This window comes from Dipodomys merriami, unplaced genomic scaffold (assembly GCF_024711535.1).
Source record: "Dipodomys merriami isolate MVZ:Mamm:240054 unplaced genomic scaffold, mDipMer1.0.p SCAF_6, whole genome shotgun sequence".
Lineage (NCBI taxonomy): Eukaryota > Metazoa > Chordata > Mammalia > Rodentia > Heteromyidae > Dipodomys > Dipodomys merriami.
This window is the reverse complement of record NW_027206179.1, coordinates 59,278,016-59,303,572: the sequence shown is the minus strand read 5'-3', so window position 1 is coordinate 59,303,572 and position 25,557 is coordinate 59,278,016. Positions and strand designations below refer to the sequence as shown.

Genomic DNA, 25,557 nt, shown 5'->3' with positions numbered 1-25,557 from the left:
CTAATTTATTATTTTCTCCACAGTTGTGGTTATACCATCTATCCCTCATCCAAGTTTGAACCATGGATTCCTTGCCAAATTAATTCCTGAGCAGAGCTTTGCTCACTCATTTTACAAAGGTAATACTGACTTCATCTACTGACCTTTTTGATGAAAATTCTTTTTTTTTACTTTTTTATTGTAAAAATACTATACAGAGGCATTATAATTACACGTTACAATTACTGTTACAGTTACATGAGCAAGGTAATAAGTCCATTTCCTATCAAGCATTGTTACCTCCTCCTTTGTTTTTCCCCTACCCTCCCTTTCCTCCCACCTCCACAACTACACTCCCCTCTCATTCTCCCCCTCTCCCTGCCTAAATTGTAAAGTTCCTTTTTCAACAGAGTCTTGTACATCTCATTGTTATAATGGATCAACCTGTGTCCCTATTTAAGCATTTTTTCACTTCCCCTCCCCAAGCTAGAGAAGTGTATATACACGATGTTATTTCATAAGTTGTTATAAAACTAAACTTTTGCTCTAATTGTTTATAAATAAGTATACTTATCACAAATAGGATATCCTATTGAGATCAATGGGTAGCTTTTACATATGCATCCTATTATATGTACCTACAGATTAAGTACCTAATTATATGTATAGTCATATGTACAATACTGATATACAGCAAAGCTGACAGAGTCACACCTTAGAAATGGGGATAAATTAGTCTGATGTATAGGCTACTCTACACTCACTGGAAAAAAGTTAAAAAATAATCCCTTTAAGTTCAAAGTCATAATATTCTTCAAAGGAATGCAAAAACTATTTTACCAGAAGACATAGAATTAAATGTCTACCATCTATTAAAACATTGCTAATTATGTAAAGAACAGGAAAACATGAACATAAGCAGTAGAGAAAAACCAGTGGCCAGAAGCATATTTGGAAAAGCAATAGTAGCATTGAATAACAGCTGTTGTAAGATTAAAATGTTTTTGAATGAAAAGAAAATGTGAACACAATGAGAAGAGAATCCTAAGACATTAAACAACGATACTGAAACTTTACAGATGAAAAGTTTAGCAGCCAAATGATTATCCTTCTTGGTAGAATTAAAAAGAGATTAATAGCTGTTGAAAAAAAAAGTTTTAATAGACAGAATTCTTCAATGCTCCCGGGATTTTCCTGTATACACACTCTGCAGGATTCCTTGGATGGCTAATACTATGGATTTTACTTCTGTGGTAGAGTTGTGTTCTGTGCTGTTGTTGTTGTTTTTTTTTTTTTAAGGAAAAGTAGTACAATGCTTGTAGCATTGTTTCTTTGCTCAAGATTTCTTCAGCTATGTAGAGCTTTTGTGATTCCACATGAATTTTACAATTATTTTTCCTATTTCTGCTAAGAATATCATTGGCATTTGGTAAGAATTTATTTGAGTATATACTTTGCTTTGGATAGAAAATGAGCATTTTAGCAATATTAATATTCCAATCCATAAACATGGAATACCTTTCCATTGTGTCTTACTCAATTTCTTAATTATGTTTATAGTTTTCAGTGTAGAGATCTTTAACCAACTTAGCTAATTGGGATTGTTTTCCTGATTTTTTTTTAGACACTGTGTTGTTAGTGGATAGAAATGCTACTGATTTTTGTATGTTATTTTGTACCCTGAAACTTTACTGAATTTTTAATTTTTTATTGGTGGTCTTTTCTACATAATAAAAACATGCCATCTTCTGATAATTAAACTTGTTTCAGTAGGGAGACTTTTTTTTTGCTTATTTAGCTAAGACTTCCAGTACTTTTCCAAATAAAAGACATCATTTATTCATATTTACTGTATCTCTATTATCTTCCATGGTGTTTAGAAATAAATATAATAAAGTCTTTGTCAGGTTATATGATTATGTTAATGAATAGGAAAACTATTCTGTAAAGATAAACAGTGATGATAATCTGAATATTTATTTAACTTATAAGCATAGTAGAGCAAAGATAAGACTACAAGTGGAAAGCCGGGCGCTGGTGGCTCACGCCTGTAATCCTAGCTACTCAGGAGGCTGAGATCTGAGGATCGCGGTTCAAAGCCAGCCCAGGCAGGAGAGACCTTGAGACTCCTGTCTCCAATAAACCACCAGAAAACCAGAAGTGGCGCTGTTGCTCAAGTGGTAGAGCGCTTGCCTTGAACTGAAGAGCTGAGGGACAGCGCCCAGGCCCAGAGTTCAAGCCCCACGACCGACCAAAAAAAAAAAAAAAGACTATAAGTGGATAACTTGTCCTAGAAGCTTTAGAAACTTTTGGTTTAATAAGAATAAAGTTGCTTTAGATGAACTTACCAATAACATATCACCTTAGTATTTATATAATTTATGATCAGGAAAATGATTAATATAGGAAATAAAGATGATAATGTGCTGGTCCAGAATACATATATGGATAAACAGTCTACAAACAGGGTTGAAGTTTCCAAATGTTAATTAATTTATGAATATTCTATAATTATAAATGTAACTTTTCATTTGCCATAGGATGACAGAATAGTACTTAAGTTCTATATTTTCTAGTAGGATATGATCATGTGATGGTAACAGTAATATCAATGAGAGCAGTAGCAAATATAAAATTAATACATGACATTATGCTATTCATTCTTGTATTATTCTCTATAAGTATTAGTGTAATTTATGTATTCTGTATGCCCACTTTATAAAGGAATAGGCTGAGCAAAGTCAAGGAATGTATTCTAAATCACAGGTTAATAAGTGGTAAATAAATCTTGATTGAAAGTCAATCCTAATTTCAAAGCCTAGGCTCTTAATCATTACAAAACAGCCAAGTTATAGTTTATCAAAATTGATATGATTAGAATGACAGCATATTTTGCTATGCATCTTTGTTTTGCAAATCAGAAAAGATGTAGACACTTATGTTGACATTCATTATTAACAATGCTGGTCATTTCCATTATATATTAGAAATACATGATACATTGCAGTAGGTGATAGCTGCAGGTTTTCTTTTCTTTTCTTTTTGAGAAGGAAAGAGTAAAACAAATTAGAAAAAAAAAGAACACCAAACTAGGTATGTTTGAATAGTTTATAACTTCTTGTTGATTTTTTCAAAATGCAAAAACTTTAAGCTACATTAAAATTTGAGTTTTAAGCACAATTTGAAGATGAAATGTCTAGTTAGTGAGTAGGACTTCCAAATTTTATTCACGAAAAAAAAAGTGAGAGAACACTGGCAAAAATTGTCAAAATTGACTTTTCTTTAGTTCTCTGGAAAGCAATCAAAAGGGGTAAAGCAATCCACAGAGTATTCGTTCTATAAGAATTGTAAAAACATTAAAAGAATAGAAAGCTTAATTGCAACTTTTTGCTATCCTTTTGCTGTCTAGTCTTTCTAGTTGTGTGGTAACCCTGGAAACCAGAGACTAAACAACATTGGCACTGTTGAAAACAGCTGGAGAAGACTTAGAACTGGTTTGGGAGTTCTTTGAAAGGCTAAGCCCTAGAGCATTGAATGTTTTGGGTTGTTTAAAAGGCCCTTGAACAATTCCATTCACAATACTTTTGGTTATCTGACTTGTGAATATTTACCTACATAATGTACTTGGATCAAATTCAACTTTCTATGACTTTTTGTTAATAATAAGTAACTTTTAACATTATAACCTCCTGACATAATAGGCCTAATTTGGAGCAAAGAAGTACCTTCATTAACATCTTACCACAATCTGAAAATGATATACGTACATTCTTGGGGCTGTTTAGTCCAGGAAGAGCTTTCACCTTTGTTGCTTTATAAAAGCCTGCATAGGATGAGAAACATTCAACTGCAGGAGCAGGGATGCTATAGCACAGCCAGACACAAGTACAGAGCCTGTAGCAAAGGAAGGCAGGAAGGGTGAAAATTATTGGTTCAAAACCTTTATGTAAGGGGCTGGGAAGGTGGCTCAGTGGTAGAGAGCTTGCCTTGCATGCTCGAGGCCCTGGGTTCGATTCCTCAGCACCACATAAGCAAAAAGAAAAAAGCCGGAAGTAGCCCTGTGGCTCAAGTGGTAGTGCGCTAGCCTTGAGCTGAAGAGCTGAGGGACAGCGCCCAGGCCCAGAGTTCAGGCCCCACGACCGGACTCAAAAAAAAAAAAAAAAAAAAATTTATGTCAGTATTTATGATAACCACTGGCATAGCTGAGGAGAAATTTCGGTTGCTCCAGATGATAGAAACAACACATTTTACAGAATCAGTAAAATAAAGTCAATAAACAGAACAACAGACTTTGTGGGGGTGGATCTGATTTCTAGAATTTCCACATTATTTTAAATGTCTAATTTTATCGATCTCAAAAAAAAAAAAAACTGAGCTAAACCAAGAAGCAGAAAAGTATGGTCCATACATGGAAGGAGAAGAAGGCTTAAATATTGAACAGACCTTTCAAATCAAAGCTACACATATGGTCAGATAATTAAAGAGAACTTTTTCTAGTGAGTTGAACATACGATAGCTATGTCTCATCAAATAACAAAATTAGAAATTATAAAAACCCACCTCGAAATTCTAGAGTTGAAAAATAGAGGTTAAAAATAGAGAATCATAGAAAATCACACAATGACAAAGGCTCTAGAGAAATTTGACAGATTTGCATCTACAGAAGGAGCAGCACTCTAGGAGATAGTTGGCTGTGAATGTGGTAATTGAAAAATGGAACAACAAAAAGTGAACAACCTCACAGATTTGTCAGATGTCATTAAATTAACTAAAATATACATCCTGAGATTCCTTGAGTAAAGGAAAGAAAAATAAAGGGACAGAATGAGTATCTGAAGTAATCCTTGCCTGAAAAATATTCCCAGAATTGATTAGAATAATTTATATGTATTTTCAAAGAACTCAACACACTCTTTGGATTTATTAGAATAAACTTATCAGTGTTGGCTAAGCATCAGTTCAACATTATCTTGGCTCTTTATTGTCTGTTCTTTAGTAATGATACTAAATTCCTCATGTATTCATATATTTAATATAGCAAATATAAATGAACCGTTATAGTAAATACTTGAAAATAATTCCTGGATGCATTATATTTTTATATAAAATAAACTTTAGTAAAGTTGTAAAACTATATTACATATTTTTTCTTTAGGGAATTATAGATAAATTTTATGTCACTTAATCTTGTTTTTTGAATGATATAAACAAAATGTACAAGTCAGTTGCATACAGCTTTTTATATGAAAAGAACTTAATATTACTTGAAGAGCAAATCATTAATACAATTTTTAGTGCTATGGTAACACATGTATGGTACGTTTCTTTCATGTCATTTCTTATTTAGAGATTTTTAGAAAGTACCTTAATATGTAATAAATTGAAACATTTCATAAATAACCATTAAACAGGAAATTGGGGGCAAGGAATGTAATAAATGAGCTCACCATATTAACATCACATTGCTTATTGAACTAACCTCATATTTTTTCCAAAGTATGAAAATCTTCAAGGAAAGGAAGCATCTGACATTCAGCTGCCTGTTTCTGATAGGGTTAAGATCACTCAGGCTAGTATTGTTTCAGCTTCTTATATTAAAATGAGAAACCCATGAGAACTACTGAAAATGTTAAAAACCTACTGTCATTAGTATATTAGTATAATGTCATTGGTATAATTTTTCTATTGTTCCTTTTCTAACTTCCTATGTAAAATAATTATGTTAAGTCCTCAAAGTGTATCAGTGTCATAGGAAGTATTATGCAGATATCAGGTATTTAAGCTGAAATATGTAATATCAGCTGAGCAAATTTGTAAATGGTATCAATGTATAGGGAGAAGGTAGTTTTTTGACTGCTGGTCTATTTTCATTGGCAGTTACTATATCCTATGGCACTTAATTTTTATTTCTTATGTAAACAAAATATTTGTTTGAATAGGGTTCTTACTGAAATGTCAAAGTTACACTTCTCTTTTGAAATCATTCAGTCCCAGTTAAAATAAAATCAGATTTTTTGGTGCATAAATATTTGAGTAGCTATTTAGAAATAACTAACATTCAAGATTAATAAACTTTTAGCCGGGCACCAGTGGCTCACGCCTGTAATCCTAGCTACTCAGGAGGATCTGAGGATCGTGGTTCAAAGCCAGCCCTGGCAGGAAACTCCGTGAGACTCTTATTGCCAATAAAACCACTAGAAAACTGGCGTTGTGAGTCAAGTGGTAGAGCGCTGGAATTGAGCTGAAGAGCTCAGGTACAGCGCCCAAGCCCAGAGTTCAAGCCCCATGACTGAAAAATAAATTAATACACTTTTAATTAGTAGCTTATAAAACTTCTTATCAAGAAGTCAACCCATCATTAGAATTTCAAGTATGTAGTTAGTAAGTTAAAGATTTTGAGAGTTATATACTCATTGAGGGTCAATTAGTAAGTAGATAAGCGAAAAAAAATTGTAGTTGTTGTCAGAGTTTGGATTATTTATATTTAAATTTATGTATTTATATGATATATTTATATGATATAAATGTATTTTTATTTACTTTTTTTATTGTGAACATACTGTACAGAGGGGTTACAATTACATGGGCAAGATAATGAGTACATTTCTTATCAAGCATTGCAGTCTCCTCCTTTGTTTACCCTTCACATCCCTTCCCAACCTTCCCCCCCCCCCCCCGCTCTCCCACCCAATCCTTCTCCCCCCCAACCAAAGTTGTAAAGTTCGTTTTCGACATGACAACTTGTACTTCTCATTTCTTAGATATTTTGTTTACTAATGAAATCTTATATTTAAGTCTAATATTATTTGAATAGTTTAAACATTTTGTGTAGCTCTTAATGTAAAATACACCATAAGTAAAAAATACCTTGACATTTTAAACCCTGAACTCAAGATCAAATGTATAAATCAACTAAACTAAAACTAAGGACTTAGGGTCAGGCTCATGCCTGTAATCCTAGTTACTCAGGAGGCTGAGATCTGAGAATCACAGTTCTAAGCCAGCCTGGGCAGGAAAGTACATGAGACTCTATGTCCAATTAATTACCAGAAAACTGAAAATGGTAAAGCACCAGTCTTAAGCAAAAGAGCTCAGAGATAGCACCCAGGCCCTGAATTCAAGCCCCACAACTGACCAAAAAAAAAAAAAAAGGAAACAAAACTAAACCCAAGGACTAAGTATGTCATGTGCTTTTGTTAATAAAACTCTATAAGATACTTACCTGGCAGGGGAGATACCATGATCACGAAGGTGGTTTTCCCAGGGCAAGTCTTATCCATTGCACTCCAGATGTGCTGACCCCTGCGATTTCCCCAAATGCAAAAACTCAACTGCATAATTTGTGGTAGTGGGGGACTGCGTTCGCACTCTCCCCTGAAAAAAAAAAAGAAAAGAAAAAAAACTGTATAAGAAAGTTTTTGTGCTTTAGTTAATTTTGCGTTCATGTTCTTTGTCTTATTGTTCTAGAAATGCCACTCCATTCATTTCTGAATATATTGCTGCAGTTGTTTTCTCACCAAAAGTATGAAATCTATAGGTTTATACCCCTTAATAGTGGATAACAACCTAGCCCCCTCATCTCAATACACAATGTACACAAATTACAGGTTATATAAGTTACAGGTTTATTCTTTTCCACTCTTAGGTTATACATTCCAGAAACATAATAATTCCTACAATCCTAATCCTTTTATTTTAATTTTATTCTCAATCTCCTCTCATGAAGTTTTATTTAAAAAACAATTGTTATCTCTACCTCTGACTTGTACCTTCTCTGGCTTTGCCTGATGTTATTGAGATTATCATCTCAAAACTTTTAATAATTTATCCTTTTGAAAACTGATTATTCTGTCCTTCACATTTTGATAATTCTTCAAAGTTATGTGTGTATAATTTTCTAGAATCAATTAGCTTAAGTATTTCAGACATTTGTTATTGGTTATTGAAGGATCCATAAAGGTATAAAATTGACTTCATATATTTAAGGAAAATAATAAATTTTAACAAAATACAAGGATTTCTCTCGCATAATTGGTAGATAATAGAAGAATAAAAGGGGAAATCCATATAATAAATAATTATTTTAAGCTACTTTAAGAGATTGTTCCAAGAATTACTTCCTGATGCTATTAAAGGCATTAATTTTGAAATGCTAGATAATTTTTAAAAATTATTTTGACATCTGCTGACTGAATGAAACAGCAGTTGTGTGATCTGTTTATGTGATTTGTATCATTGCCACTCAAACATACTAATGGATGTATTTTTCCTGCTGTGGGAATGTTTTATTAATAACATGAGTTTTCACTAGTGAAGTTTTTGAAAATCAATTCCTTTCTTACAGAAACACCTACTGCATTTCCAGACACTATAAAGGAAAAAGAAACGCCAACTCCTGGTGAAGAAATACAAATAGAAAGTTCAATTCCTCATACAGATTCAGGAATTGGGGAGGAGCAAGTAGCTAGCATCTTGAATGGGGCAGAATTAGAAACTACCCCAGGTCCTGATGCCATGAGTGAACTTTTATCTACTTTGTCATCTGAAGTAAAGAAATCTCAAGAGAGCTTAACTGAACATCCCAATGAATTGTTGAAGCCTGCACCATCTATTTCTAGCATTAGTCAAACCAAAGGCATCAATGTCAAGGAAATATTGAAAAGTCTTGTGGCTGCTCCAGTTGAAATTGCAGAATGTGGCCCTGAACCTATCCCATACCCAGATCCAGCATTGAAGAGAGAAGCGCAAGCTATTCTTCCTATGCAGTTTCATTCCTTTGACAGGTAGGTCCTCAACTTACTGCTCACGGTGCTCTTTTTTGTGAGAGGAAAAGTAGGTTGTTAATTTTAAAATATCAGGAAAAAATACAGATTTTTATTACAAAGACTATCAAGCAGAGAGATAAACCTGATGATTATATGATAAGGAATTGTAATAATAGATCTTTAAAAAGAGGTTTCAGTATGATGAGAGGAATTGAATTGGAATGTGAGAACCCAGATTTTGTTAATAATATATTATCAAGGAACTATAGTACATTGCAGAGCTCATTTTTCTCTTCCTACATTATTGCTTTACATATAAAATGAGAAAGTAGATAGTTTAAACCTCTCCAAAATCTATTCTCATGCTCAAATTATAGCATTATTGTATTGTAAGATGCCATACTATTCTAGATTAAATGCTCTATTTAAGTAACAAAATTCAAATTCAAATTTTAAATGGAAATCATTTGAAATTGTTTTCCTTTGAGTTTTCTGTTATCAGTATAAACACCATATTTTGTTGCATGTAATGAAATAAATTTCTGAAAAGCATTTTGGCTGTTTAAGTATCTAAACTACTTATTATTTTGCATTGGCTGTTTTCAGAATAGGGTCTTACTTTATGTTAGGACTGGCCCAGACTATGGTTCCTGAGTTATTAGTATGGCAGACACAAGTTCTGGACCAGTCATTATGCTTCTCTATAGCTGAGCTAACAGCATTGTACCACCACATCCAGTTATTGGTCATAATGGATTCTTGAGAACTAAACCTAAGCTAACCTTGACCTGCAGTCCTCCAATCTGCTTTCCAGCTAGTTAAGATTACAAACTTATGCCACTATGTCTATGTTTATATATTTATATATAAATGAAAGTATATGTTAGTATACAATCTAAATTAAATCAGTTTATTGATGTTTAAAATGCTTCCTCATACCAAAAATTGATGTGTGTATTACGATACAAAAAGGTATATATTTTGTATATGTGTTCATATGAAGTTACTAACAAATAGGTAATTTTAGTGAGACAGTATCAGATTAGGAAATCAAATATTTATTAAACCGGAAAGTTAAAAATTTATACATAAAATAAAACATATGTTTAATATTGCTTTCTATTAAAAAGCCCAATTTATCCTTACCAGAATAGTAATTTTTATTTTACACTTTGTAGGTAGAAATGTGAAAATAAATTCATTTCTTTAGGATGGATTATCTTTTCATATTTAAAAAATACAATTGAAAATATGCCTATTAGCAATTTAATTAGTATTTTACATATATTCCTTGGGTGTAAAAATAATTACAATTACTTTTGTGTTCAGTGAAATTGTAGAGAAATAAAAAATAAAAAATTGCAAGTAATTGTTGCACAGTCAAAATGTGTTGTTCTGAGGTTCTAAAGAAGTGAACAATTGAGAGATCATGAAATGTAGAAAAAATTTAAATCTTTTTAAACTATTGATATTGTAATATTCATATATTCATTCATATAGTGACTCTTCCTTATACAATTTCATGTATTTGATATTTTTCCAGAGCACTCATGTATATGTTTATCAGTTTATATAAATACATGCCTTTAAATAATATAGTTATAAATATGGAAAAGTTTTTAGATAAATGCTACAATGAATTAATTTACGGTCATTTAAATTTTGTCCTACTTTTAAATTATAACTATATTGTTTAAATGCAAATTAATAAATACAGGTAATTATTGTGACTAGCACAAATGAATTAAGTGAAATTGAGTAAAATATTTTTATTTTAATTTGGATTGTTAGAATAACATTCTTAATTTAAACTCAAAGCAGTCACCTGAGTGCCAATATTTATAAGCTTCTCAAAATTTTTATCCTTTTGCAAATATTGCATTATAAACAGAACTTTCTATTTGTTGCTGGCAGCATTTGTGCAAAATGCAGTGGGAGTGGAATCATTATTCTAAATTGCATAAATAGAAATGAAATAGAAGAGCACAAAACATATTTCATTTCTTTTTAGGAAAAGAGTCTCCAGTGTGGTTAATATATGCAGTAGCTCAAGTACTATCAAATGTAAATGACGAGGTGATATTGATGAAAGGAGGGGATTGAGGTCTCAGGGGGCACTGATGACGGATAGAACAGAAGCGGCCTTGCACTGAACGTAACTCAAGTCTGTCGTCTTCACTGCTCAAACCCATAATGGGAGGTGGCAGTCTGAAATGAGTTGCCACGGCAAAGAGTATTATTTTTGAAATGCTTTCACACAAATCACTAGGCCCTGCATACAACTTAGTTTCATGCTTTAATGTCATCAGGAGGCACAAATTGGTGTGTCTAATTGTTTGCCACCTGCCAGCAAAATGAGCTGCCAGCCAGCCAGACGGGTTTGATTGTCTGTCAGCCATTCAATAGATTGAGAGTGACAACATCAAAAATTTAACTTCAAACTCTGAAGCTTTGAGCAGCTTTTCAGACACATCATCCCAGAAGAGCCTCTGGACCACTGCATTTTTCATTTTATTTCTAGTGTATTGCTACCATTTGCCTTATCTGTCTTAAAGTAACTATAATTACATTATGAAGTACATAAACATATTTCTGAAGCACTGAAGTCTGAAGTCCAAGTTATGACGTGTCTTTTAACATCAAATCACATTCTTTGAAAATAGGATCTAAGATGACAGGCTTTAGAATGAAAGTACAGAATGATACTAGTTTCAAACACAGAATTATCATGGGTTTCTCTCTATCAATAAAGTATTTCTCATTTTTTGTCTTCAGTTAAATATAGCAGCAATCTCAATTGCTATATTCTTTGTAACCAAGTCGTGTTTCCTATTACATTAAGTAATACCAATGGAAATCTATTATTTTACATTTGCTGGCCAATTGTTTGTTGATTCCATTACATATATATTAACAATGTATTCTTTATATTTAACCTGGATTCTAGATTGCATGTTTGGGAGTAGTTTCCTAAAATAACTGATACAAGAGAACTCTGCAAAATTATGTTCTGTGTACATTATTTCTTCCTACGTAGGATGGAGCATTGAAGAATTTTAGTATTGGGAAGTTTATAATATATTCATTAAGGAGATTACAACATCAAATTTAGTAATACTTTAAAATAAATTTTTAGAATTACGTATTTCATCAATTTGTTTATAAAATACTGTCAATGTTTTTATCTACAAATATAGGCAAGTGGTAATTCCTTTTCTTTCCTGCACCCATCTGTAAAGATTTACATGTGCATTTTCTTTAAATGTGTTTTTTTTCTAACAGAAAAGCATAATAATCTTATCACAGAATTCAGTGGTATCAACGATGCTATCTCTTCTGATAGATTTCTATTACAGAACTATGGTGAAATAAATATTCTGGCCAAACTATTACTTTTCATATATTAGTAACTGTATCATTTTTATTTTTCTTTAAAACCACCAGTAAAGTTTTCTCTGATCTTTCAAACTAAAATTTTAGCCCTATATTCCAAGTAATTTTGTCTCTAGCTTAGTAAGACAAGAAAAGGATAGTAGTATGTTTCTCAGTTCATTTTCTTTATTATATTTTAAAATTTGTTGTAAGTCTAGGATATTATAGAAAACATATAATTCTTGCCATTTTTATTTCTCATCCTTTTGTGTTCAAATTACTCCATTTGACCTATTTAAATATATGTATATATTATTTTCCTCAACTTTAATATCTTGCTTCTAAGTGTTTAACTTTTTAAAAAAGAATGTCTCTAAATCTGTCTTATAAGTAATATCACAATAAAATCAATCTATTTAGAATTCATATTAAACATAAACCTTAATTTTTAGAATAGTATTTTTCATAGTTTCATTAGCTTTTTATTAAGTAAAATGTTTAGTAGAGTTGATAGAATCTTCTGACAATGACTTTCTTTAGTAAAGAATTATGTAAGAATGTGAAAAGTACTTTTGAGAATCCTCATTTTGTGTTTTTATTGCTACTGTTTGAAAATGTTTATTTTATATATACCACTTAAAAGATAAATGGAAAATTCTCTAGTTTTATCCACTACAAACTGTTTTTCATTAGGCTTTGAGTATATAACTGCTGATTGGACTTAAAGGCCAATTACTAGAAGGTACAATTTTGACACAACCTTGTTGCATCCTAGTTTCCCCAATGTTTTACCTTTGTTTCACCTGTCATTTACAGAGATTGATCAGTAAGTTGAATAAATTATTTGTTTTTAATAGGTGCCTTAATGATACACTCAATTGTTTTCCTACTGGTGTTATCAAATATTTTACAAAATAGAGAAACATAGTCAATGATAACATCAGATTTCTGATGAGCTTCAGTCAATAATAATACTGCCCTAAAATGTTTAGCACATTACTTTTTCCTAATTTGCAGGGTTTTTTTCAAGATAAATATTTAGCATCTATAAGCTTTGTTAGAGTAGCTTACCTGGAAATTAAAACTGGTTATTAATATTTGATTATTATTTAATTAGTTCTGTGACTGTGATCAGTTAACTGTCTTTTTGAATCTAGTTTCCAAACACAAGGAGTTAGTGGAATTAAATGGCCTTACTGCTGAAAAAAAATCCCTGAAGTTCTAAATTTCGGTGACAAATGAATGGCCTATATCTACTCTCAGATATGCCATAAATAGGTATTTCCTAGCATGATTAAAAGACTTCAGTCCCAGAAAAAAGTACTATATCTGCGAGGTCCTTGACATAACTAATGTTGAGCAATGGTTGAAAGAAATTGCAAAGCTCATTTGTTTATGCATATGTTCCCTTCTGGTATGCGTATGAACCCTCAGGCATGGGATAGATCATTTTTTACTTTGAAGCCCCTAAATTTCTTAGTACAATTGTATCCCTAACCTGTCTAATCTTATAGAAAAAACTAAGGACACAGAAAAAGAAAGAGATTCTTATAAAGAGCTATGAATAATTGTAAAATTATCCTTTTTTCAGTATCTTTTTGATTTTTTGCACATTTTAAAAGTTTATTACTAAGTAGTCGTATAGAGGCTATAATTCATAAGTCAGGTTAAAATAAGTTGATAGGACAACCATGAGGTACAAAGAAGTACTCTTGTTTTTAAAATAACATTAGCAGACATAATTAATGGAGCTCTAGATTCTACTCTCTGACCACTTTTCCTATCTGTTTGCAGTCCATTTTGATCTTCTTCACCTTCCTAGCATTAATAACCAAGTAGGTGACAGTTGCTCCCATATTTTATATTTCATTCTAAACCCCTCTCCTAAACTAGAGGATTGCCTGTCCATTTACCAATTTAACCTCACTATCTTCATGATTAATAATTTAATAATTATTATACTCAAACACAGTCTTTCCCCTTTTAATTAATGGTAGTTAACTTTCTAGTTGCTTAAAGGAAGCTATTTTTTGCATTTTGTTTTTATTTTTCTTGTCCTTAGATCCACTTCTTTTTCAAATTCAGTTCCTTAGCCTTGCCAGATTTTTCCTTTCTTACTTCTGACCTGTCCCTTTGTCATTCCAATTCCAACCATTCACCATTTTTTCTTGCTTATAGTGTTCTTTCTCATCAGGCTCTCAGCTTCCGTGATATTAGTATACTATTCCTTTTGATAAGGGCTTGATGGCTCCTACCTCACTCACAATAAACTACAAAGCTCAGTGGTCCAAGCCTTTCTTGCCTTTTTCATGTTATCTCTTAGACTTTTCAATGTTTCCTATAACACTTTATCCTAGATACCTTCATGGCTTCTTTCTTCACCTTTCAGTTTTCTCACTTATCTGCTCTTGGTGTGTCTTCTAACAGAACTATTCTTTCAACAATATTCCTCCTCTCAGTGCTTTAGTTTTCATAACATTTACCACTCAAAATACTATGTTTATTCAGATATGTTCCCATTTAGGTCTCTTCCTCTTATTACATGAGTGCCAAGAGGACAGTTAGCTGTGATACTATTTACATCAGTAAAATTGAGATTTGGAAAATCATGTTTGAGGTCAGTCAAAAGAAGAATCCACTGGACCCCAATCTCCAAAGTAGCAGCAAAAAAGCAGGGTTGGAGGTATGCTGATAAAACAACAAGCAAACAAGCTTGTTGAACAAAGGTCTTGAATGTAAACACAGTGCAAACCACCAAGAAATAGCAGACCAGTGAATTTTTTTTCTATACATGGCTATATCTCTAGAAATTAAAACAGGCCCTATACACTGCTCAGTAAAGATTTGTTAAATGGCTTACTTCACTTAATATAATTTTGGTTTCCCTTATTTGCAATAACTAGTATATGTATGAGTCAAGCAGAAAAAGTCAGATAAGTTGATGCTAGGGAAGTGAACCCTAAGATACGTATTCAAATGCTTTTTTTTTTCTTTCATGCGATTGTTTCTAACACACTTATAAGATTATTTCTTTGTTGCTTTGTATGTCCCTCCCCCACCGTATAATCCCTGCTTTTACTGTATTTGATGTCAGTATAATTTGTGGAGGGAAATGGAAAAAAACAAATCGTTTAAATAGGGATAAAGGTGGACCCATTGTAACTATGAGATGTACAAGTCATTATGTCGAAAATGAACTTTACAACTTGGGGAGGGGAAGGAGGATTAGATGGGGGGCAGGGGAGGAAAATGGGAAGGGATAGGAAGGGGAAACAGAGGAGAAGGCTACAATGCTTGATAAGAAATGTACTCATTATCTTGCCCATGTAATTGTAACCTCTCTGTACAGTATTTTCACAATAAAAAAAATCTGTTAAATGGGTGACTGAATAAAAGGATCTTATTAGCTCACATCTCAAATTTATAGCATTGAGTTAGAATAAATTCAGTAATTCAATAATTCAGTTTATTGTGTACTACTCAGTGAATAAAGCTATCATCACCAATAATGAATTGTTATTTGAGATATATGGAAGCTCCTTCTTGGTTTTAACATTGTTATTTTTCTCTTTTTTTTTTGTAGTTTTCAGATCCTTTCAGCCTCTCCTCATATGACTTGTTTTTACTGATATGAGGCCATCCTAACTCTTCCCTTACAGATATGATGCTATTTGTTATTAGTCTTGAAATGTGATGCGCATAGAATCTTGTTCAGGAGGAGTGACCAGAGTGTACTATTGGAGGATTATTGTTTCTTTCAGTTTTGGTAATGTTACTAGTTAAAATGCAGCACTCTTCTACAATATCATAAGTAGTATGATGAGCACTTTGCATGTGGATCTCCTTTTGTCTTTCTTAACAATCTTATACAATGAAAAGCATTAGAAATCTCATTTTAACAGAGAAGAGAATAGAACTTGAGATTTTTTTTCATATCCACTAGTATTCTAACACAGCTCTGCAGACACTTGAAAGTTGGCTACTTTAGCCACTATGCTTCTATATTTATATTTTTGTACTATACTCAAATACAATATTTTTAAATTTTGTTGATAAGCTACAAGTATAGTAATTTGAGATTTGATTTTTTAATATTTTTTTTATTGGAAAGATACTGTCCAGTGGTGCTGGGAATGTGGCTTAGTGTTAGAATGCTTGCCACGCATGCATGAAGCCCTGAGTTCAATTCCTCAGTACCATATTCACAGAAAAAGCCCGAAGTGGTGCTGTGGCTCAAGGGGTAGACGGCTAGCCTTCAGCAAAACAAGCACAGGGACAGTACCTAGGCCCTGAGTTCCAGCCCAGGACTGGCCAAAAACCCCCCAAAAAACAAAAAAAGATACTGTAGTTATATTAATAGGGTAATGAGTACATTTCCTATCTAGCATTGTTATCCCCTCCTTAGTTTTTTTCCTTTGTTTTTTTACCATCCCTATCTTCTTTATCTCCCCAACTCCTCCCTCCCCCCTCCAAAGTTGTAAAGTTCATTTTCAACATAATGTCTTTCACATCTCATTGTTACAATGGGTCAACCTGTATCTTGTTTCAGCATTTTGTTATTTCCGTTCTCCTTCCCAAATTAGAAAAATGTATATACAAGATGCAGGGGGGGGGGGAAGGGGTAATGCCATGGGGGAGAATATACAAAAGGAACAAAAAAATCACATAGTACGTTTTTTAAAACCCAACAGTGACAAAGATAAAAATCTCTTGTGTCCATATCTTGGGGTTCATTTCGCTTAGCATCATCTTATATGGTCATATGTACATAGCTTTTGACCTTTTCTGCTTGTCTGGTAAGATTATCCTAGACGTATACTAGTTATTGCAAATAAGAGAAACCAGAGATATGAATTTTTTGTACAGTGCCACTTATTTCTTACATCTCATTCACTGGATATTACTATGGATAAACACTACTAATATTCTTTTATATGAAGTATAACAAACTTATTACCCCTGATCTGATAGTCAGTAATCTTTTTTTAGTTTTTCTATTATCTGCAAACTCATTTGATAAAGCACTATCAGTCAATCTAGTTCTATTTTCTTTTTCTTTTTGTCTTTTATGAGAAATGAGGTTTAAACTTATCCTTACACCTGTTCAACTGGTGCTCTAACATGTGAGCCACACTTCCAACCTTCTTTATGTTGTTTATTTTGGAAATAGAATCTAGCAGACTTTTCTGTTGGGGCCAGCATTAAACAGCTATCATCCAGATCTAAGCCTTCTCAGTAACTTAGATTATAGGCATGAGTCACTGGCCCCTGATTCAGCCTATACTTCTTTATCCACAAGAATTTTTAAGAAATGCAGAAAAAATATCTCATTCTGTATTTCTTGTATAATGTCATAGTACCTCACAATGAAATAAATGAAACCATATGCTAAGAACTGACCAGTGCTTTGGTGCTTTTGGTGAAATCGTTGAAAGTTAAGATAGAGATGAAAGGATTTTATTATATCATTGTTACAGAAAAAAGAAGAAAATATTGTGAGCAAAAGAATGGAGGAAATTTTAGCATAAGTAAATTATTTAAGATTGTTAATACCTTTTGTTAAGAAAAGATTTAAGTTTTTCTAAAATTAAGAAGAATAATCACAGGCAAGCCTGGTATGGGGTCAATACTGTAATCTTAGTTACTAAAGAGATGGAGACTTTGGTCAGACTAGCCAGGACTAAAAGAAGCAAGGTCCCATCAGAAAAGTAGTAAATACAAAAAGGTGCCGGAGATAGGCTCAAGTGCTTTACCTCCTATTTCACAAGGGTCAGAAATGAGTTTGATCCCCAGGATTGCCTCTCCCCTTAAAAAGAGTCACAATTTTTATAAATTTAGTTTATAACATTGAATTAGTTATTAAAGATGTTGAACTTAAATGTCTCTGAGAAAAATGTTAGTGTTAAGGAAACGTGTTTAAACTAAATACTTGAGAATATGCCAATTTGTGGAGCTTTTTTAATGGAAAAGTAGTAATATTGGTACATTAAAGGATATATATTAGGTTTAAATTTTTATTTTATTTTATTTTATTTTTTGTCGGTCGTGGGTCTTGAACTCTGGGCCTGGGCGCTGTCCCTCAGCTCTTCAGCTCAAGGCGAATGCTCTACCACTTGAGCTACAGTGCCACTTCCGGTTTTCTGGTGATTTATTGGAGATAGGAGTCTCACGGTCTTTCCTGCCGGGGCTGGCTTTGAACCACGATCCTCAGATCTCAGCCTCCTGAGTAGCTAGGATTACAGGCGTGAGCCACCAGTGCCCGGCAAGGTTTAAAATTTTTGTGTATTGTCTGTCACTAGTTTTCAAGAAAGGTTTAGCTGAAGACATCTCATAAATCTTTTTTTTCTTAACAAGTTAACCACCGTTACTAGATAATGTTTGGAAAATATTTGTGAAATTTGGAGTGCTATAAAATTTGAAGGGAATGGGCTTTCTGTATACTTATCACTTTAGAAAGAATCTTGTTACTCATATTTTTGTTTTAAGTTGACGGGTATCAATGTGTTTTTTATCATTTTAACTTAACACATTGCAAAGCTTAGATTTTTTTAAGTGAAATTAATTTAAAAATTAGAAAATAATATAGGAAAATATTGCACTCCTGTTTTCAAAAAGTCAAGACTCAAAAGCTAAATTTTTCTCTAAACAAATACCTTGTCACCTCATTTATCATTATAACATTTCTACTAGAAAACCAATGCAATTTTGATAGAAAAATAAAGTCTCAAAGAGTAAAGTAATATAAAATAGGAATAAAATAGCAGTTACCATAGATGTTGCTTATTAATCTATAGTTCCATTTTCTTTCCTTTTGAAGGCAAGATATTTTTGTGTAGCCTGTTCTGGCCTCAAACTCAAGATCCTCCTGCCTCAATCTCCCAAGTACTGGGATTATAGGCATGTCACTATGCCATAACTAAGTTTTAGCTTTTCTATACAGAGACTTCATATTTTCCTTATTAATACCTTTTGTTTTTACTTTTTCATTTTATTTTGCAGGGTCTCATGCATATGAAGCAAGTGCTACATGAGCCAACTTGCTACATGAGCCACTCCCCAAGCCTTTTTGTTGCTGTTGTTGTTGTATTTTGTTTTGGATATAAGGCCATGCAAACATTTTCCAGGCCTGGTCTCCCTGGATCTCTTGATCCTCCTGCCTCTGCCTCCCAAGTAGCTGGTAGTTTTACATTTTTCATGAACATTTTACACATGGAAAATGTGATATGTATAAAGTGGACATGTGATGTAAACTTTGTCAAGAAATTCTATACTCATTCAGCCTGTAAAGTCTACTAACGTTAGCACATATTTCCCAATATTCCCTGATCATGATGGAGCGATTTTAGGAAAGAACTGCAAACTCCAGATACTGCATTAACGTTGGTCAAATTATTTTTTTGTAACCAGTTCACTTCGAAGTGTTTCCTTAATACCTATATGCTTTTCACTGATGAAATTGGTCTCAAAAATTAAGCATTTTCTTAAAATTGAAAATAAGAAAGAGATCAAAAGTAGCTAAAGAAAGAAAGCAAACTGGAATGGAGGGAGGGAAGTTGAATTCAATGTGGACTATGTGATTTTGGTAAAATTAGAGTTCATCTTGAACTCATGTTTGTTATTTTGTATCACTGCTGTCTGTGTAGGAGTGTTGTGGTGCCTGTAAAGAAGCCACCTCCAGGTAGCTTAGCTGTCACCACTGTGGGAGCCACCAGTGCAGGAAGTGGGCTGCCAACAGGCAGTACCTCTAACATATTTGCTGCTACGGGAGCTACACCAAAAAGTATGATTAATACAACAGGTATTGTCCTTAAATATTTTTGTGATACCTCATCTTTTTCTTTCTGTTTTCTATATCTTCATTTTCTCTTATTTGACTTTAGAAATTGAAATGCCCTTACCATTTATTTATGATTACGCTAATCTTAAGAATGCTATACTTTATGTTACAGCTTTTCAGAACTTGACTCTAATTCTAGGATGCAGTTTTGCTTGGTCATTCTAGGGAACACTATTGTCTGTTTTGAGTTTTCTCAAAACTACAGTGCTCTTTTAGAGAAATCAAATTACTAAAAATTATTTGGGGAGCAAAAGTAAATGATAATATGAATATTGAAATTGTTATGTAAAAATTAGTAAATTGTATAAAAAGTATCAATGTATATTAAAATGCTAGTGACAGAACATGGACTTAGTAACCTTTATTGACTGAATAATAATAGTCTTTGCTAATCCCCTATGGGAAGGCAAAGCTCCCCTAAGAGCCTTGATGATATGCAAGAGCCTCAACTTATCAAAAAGTGCATGTGAATAAAAACTCTGTTTTACATTGAATGAATTTATATATTTAGATTATAATTTTATCCAATCATTGTCCAACAATATCCTAATGCAACCAAAAATTCCAACTCACTATAGATTTTTAAAGCCTGCCTAAAATATCTTTTTTTTGTAAATTTCCAGAAATGTTCCTGTTGATTATTAGCTAAATAAATCCTTACCCAAATCTTTGTGATTCCATTTTAGGTATTTATACAACGCAAGATGATCCCTGATTTTCTTCCCTGACTATAGTAGTCTTCTCTTCTCCAAACTGTATAGCCTTGAACTTTTCCATTTATTATCATTACTTAGATTATTCCCATTTTTATTAATTTCATAGCTCTTCTTTGTGCTTTCTGTATCTATCTTGTTTATCATACCACCTGAGTCTGACATATCATGAACAACACATTTATGGGTTGTAGTAAGTAGAATGTACTCTATTAAACATATTTATATATATATATATATACATATATATACATATATGAGAAGATAAACATTATTATTGGAATTATGTTAAAGAGTTTTAACAGCTTTTGCTTATCTATATTATAAATAAATGTTTATATATGGCTTGTCTGAAGAAATGAAAGTCTTTCCAGTATTTCAAATTTATATTCATTACACTTATTTGGTTTTCTAGAAAACATTTTTAACTATATGCTATGTATTCTTTACCATATACCAAAGTCTTAGGATTTGTTAACGTACAATGGAAGAGAAGATAATCTAAATTTATTGTTGTTTATTGAATAAAACTTTTATTTTTCTTAAGATTTAGTTATATGAAAAATAAATCACCTCATGTCTTTGTATGAACAAAGTCATTACTATACTTTTTAATTTCTCTCTTAAGAATATTATAATTAACAAGAAGTTTGGTGAGAGTTCAAATCAAATTATTACAATTAAAAATAAAATTGAGCCATTGAACTTCCTTCTTAAGAATATGAATAAAGTATTTAAATTCACATATAAATATTTGGCTATATACAAACAGACAGATGAATTGTGGGCTAACATCTAAACTGGGTACATTGTCCAATTTCAATATTGGCACATAGAAATATATAAATATTAGTGTAGAAATCCAGTAAGTAACTCAGTTTTATGAGAATTAAATGATACTATAATATTTAGAAACACTAGATGTCCCTCAACTCCCAACTATTTAGTATACTCATTGCAAATTGTAGGAAAATACATTCTAAAATGGCATCTTCATATCATTGAGGACAACTCAGTATTTTAAAATCAATTCCAATTATGTTCATTTTGGTCTTTTTTACAGAATCACTTTATAAAGCAAACATTTGATACTGCAGAGCCACAAAATTATCCTTAAGATATTATAAATTATGACTCAAATAATGAATACTAAAGTGATTTCAACATAGAAATAACCATAAAAATTGCACATTTAGACTTGCATTGTTTTTTCAGTTTCATTTTATCTAGAATTTTTTCTTTTGTTCATGTCTTTTATTTATACCCCATTCATATATGTAGTTTTGTTAGATTTTTATAGCATAAGTAAATCAACTAGATTTTAATTCAATGCCTGTTATTTAAAAGTATAGTTTGTAATTACTCTAAAGGCCATTTGGTTTTTAACTGCCATATGCTGTTATTAAATTCAGCTGACTTATTCTTTAATGAGCAAATACTAATGACATTATTAAAATTATTTTATTAAAATATTCATATTTAAGACTAAAAATTGTTATTTTGGGTACAGGTGCCGTGGATTCAGGTTCGTCCTCATCCTCCTCCTCCTCTAGTTTTGTGAATGGTGCTACCAGTAAAAACCTTCCGGCTGTGCAAACTGTTGCTCCAATGCCAGAGGATTCAGCTGAAAACATGAGGTGTGCATAACTGTTTTTTTACTCACTCTACTCTCCCTTTTTTTTTTGTCAGTCATGGCCTGAACTCTGGGCCTGGGTACTGTCCCTCAGCTCTTCAACTCAAGGCTAGCACTCTACCACTTGAGCCCACAGCACCACTTCCAGCTTTTTCTCCTTACGTGGTGCTGAGGAATCAAATCCAGGGCCTCATGCATACAAGGCAAGCACTCTACCACTGAGCCACCTCTCCAGTCCAACTCTCCCTTTTTTAATCACAATGAAATGATATGTAATAAATACATACATGAGGGGAAACAAAGGAGGAGGCTACAATGCTTGATAAGAAATGTACTCATTATCTTGCCCATGTAATTGTAACCCCTCTGTACAGTATTTTCACAATAAAAAAATACATATATGTAGTTGGATTCTTGGTGATATAGGTTAATTTTATATTCTTTATATTTCATAAATATGCTGACATTTTTACATTTAAGTATAAAATGAGAATGCTGTTAAACATATTAATTAATGAGCATATGATGTCATAATATTATAGTAATATACATTATAGTAGTGTATTTTACTATATAATATTAATATATATTCCTAATATTATTATATTCCTATAATGTATGCTGCTATAATGTACATTACTAATTTTCAACAACTTTTAACATGCACATTGAGAGCTGATGAAATTGAGTCAGTAAAATACAAAATTTGAATTGTATAATAAACTATATACTATATATATATTTGCTATAGAGAGAAGGAGAAAGAGAGAGAGAGCATTGAAAGTTGAATAAACAAACACTGCCTTATTTATTGTGATTAAAGTGTATTCTTAGAGTGAACTGCCTCTCATTCTGGAATTAAAGTGTACACATATACACAAATGTATATATATTTGTAATCACATTTCTATTACAAGCATAACAAAAATACAGTGAAAGAGTGAATAAACTCATGTTACCATCACCAAAACAAATAAACTCTTACCAGTACCCTAGAATACTTCAGACTCCATTCCCTCACGGTTCTCTTCAAAATTTTCAGCATGACTTATAATCTTGGGACTCTTTCATCTTTGAAATTTTAAGTACATCATACGTATATACCTTTTTTCATTTGTTCCAAAATAAGTTCATGAGATTCATACATATCAAGTTGTTCATTCTTCCTTTGGGTATGTATACTGAAACTTTTTAACTCATTTTACTGATGATAGGTATTTGGAATGTCTCATTTTTTTAGCTGTTACAAACAGTACTGCTATCTAGATAATAAGCTGCTAATCATTTTAGGTATACTGCAAAGATATGGGTACCTGAAAGTGTGTCAGTTAGGTAACTGATTCATAGTGTCATGTTGTTGACTTTATGCAATGATGTGAAATAATTTTTCAAAGTGTTTATACAAATTTAATAACTGAGCAGCAGGAAGTAAGAACTCAAGTTGTTTCACATCTTTAATAGGATTTAGAATTGTCCCTCTTTTATTTTTGTCTAAGCATAGTGGCATTTCACTGTACTTTTTAAGTTTATTGGTCTTTAAGTTTGCTTCTTAAGATTTTTTCTAGCCCCATTAAAAAATTGACTTTTGTTCTTATTCATTATGAATAGTTATTTATATAATTTGAACATTAGCCCTCCAATGGTTATATGTACTGTGTATCTTTTCCCACTCTGTTGTAGATTTTCTTAGAAATATCAGTATGTTCTCTTTTGACCAATGAAGTTAAACATTTTAATGAAATTCAGATGACCAGTTTTTGTTGTTGTTTTTGAGTGCTTATTATGTTATTAAGGAATCTTAGGCTATACTTTATCCCACTTTTATCTTCTGGCTTCTTTTTTCTTTGCTTTTTTTTTTTTTTTTTTTTTTTTTAAATTTTTTTTTGGGTCCGGTAGTGGAGCCTGAACTCTGGGCCTGGGCGCTGTCCCTCAGCTCTTCAGCTCAAGGCTAGCGCTCTACCACTTGAGCCACAGCGCCACCTCCAGCTTTTTTTTTCTTTTTTGCTTATGTGGTGCTGAGGAATCGAACCCAGGGCCTCAGGCATGCAAGGCAAGCACTCTACCACTGAGCCATCTTCCCAGCCCTTTCTTTGCTTTTTATATTTAAATGTGTACTCTAACTGGAGTTGACTATGAGTGCAATGAGAAAGGAATAATATGAAGATTATCAGCACCCTTTATTTAAAAGATTCTGATGTCCCATGCTCTGCCATTTTTGTCACAAAATGTCAATATATGTTGTCACAAGTGTCAATATATATATATATTTTTTGTAAGTCATGGGGGCTTGAACTCAGGGCCTGGGTGCTATCTCTGAACATTTTTGCTCAAGGCTAGCATTCTGCCACTTTGAGCCACATTGCGCCTTCCTGTTTTCTAGTCTCATTGACTTGCTGCCTCAGTTGGCATTGAACCATGATCCTCAGATCTCATTCTCCTGAGTTGCTAGGATTATAGGCATGAGCCACTGGCACTCAGCTTCAATATATTCTTTGTTACACTTTTGTACTAATCTTTGACCCAGTTTGTCTTCTATGGTTATATGTCCATCCTCTGTATGTGGTCAAAAATAGCTTTAATTTTCATAAAAGACAGTATGATTTTTGAGTAAAGTCCTGTTGTTTTTCCTCAAGAAAGTCTGAGCTTTATTAATGATGCATAGTTTGATTTAAATTTTAGAATAGTTTTTTCAGTGTTTACCACTTGGTGGGATTTTCATTTTTTTAATGGAATTTTTAAAGTACTTTTAAATTTTGTAACTGGGATCATTTTGCATCTTTATATCTTTTGAAATTTGAATTTCTAAACTATGGTTTTGATGTATTCCTTTCATATCTTTAGATTTTCCTTAAATTATCCCTATAATCAAATGCCAAGAAATCCCTATAATGGTTTTGTTTGCTATATAGAAATCTTATGTTTTTCATTTGACTAATTCTTAAAAATTTAGTATTTTATATTTATATGTTTTTCTCAAGATTGGCTTTTTTGAAACCATTTGTTCATGTTGCTGAAATTTAGTAGAAACTCATCTCATTTAAAGGATATATTTTCATGAGTTTTTACCAGTTCATGAATCCATAAAATCACAATAATAAAAATATGGAATAAATTCATCATCCTAGATATTACTATTATACCTCACTTATAACTCACACTTATCCTGGTCCAGACAAACACATAATATTTTTAACATTGTAGCTAAGATTTTATTTTCAAGGATTTAACATGATGGAATTGCATATTTTATATTGTTTA

The 25,557-nt window shown here is 32.3% G+C and overlaps 1 protein-coding gene and 1 non-coding gene across 4 annotated transcripts in view; both read left to right on the top strand.

Annotated features, from left to right (window-relative positions):
* The window catches only part of Nbea (neurobeachin), a 536,577-nt gene that overhangs the window by 164,305 nt on the left and 346,715 nt on the right, over positions 1–25,557 (top strand). For 2 of the 3 annotated variants that reach the window (XM_070002975.1, XM_070002977.1), the window contains 4 exons: positions 24–119; positions 8,324–8,762; positions 19,760–19,914; positions 22,177–22,303. In XM_070002975.1, coding sequence (XP_069859076.1) covers positions 24–119; positions 8,324–8,762; positions 19,760–19,914; positions 22,177–22,303 — 817 coding nt within the window. The remainder of the gene's footprint in view (positions 1–23; positions 120–8,323; positions 8,763–19,759; positions 19,915–22,176; positions 22,304–25,557) is intronic. The other variant, XM_070002976.1, reaches the window with a different exon arrangement.
* Positions 7,194–7,356, top strand: LOC138814415 (U1 spliceosomal RNA). Its single transcript, XR_011367994.1, has one exon. It is a non-coding gene; the product is annotated as a U1 spliceosomal RNA (small nuclear RNA).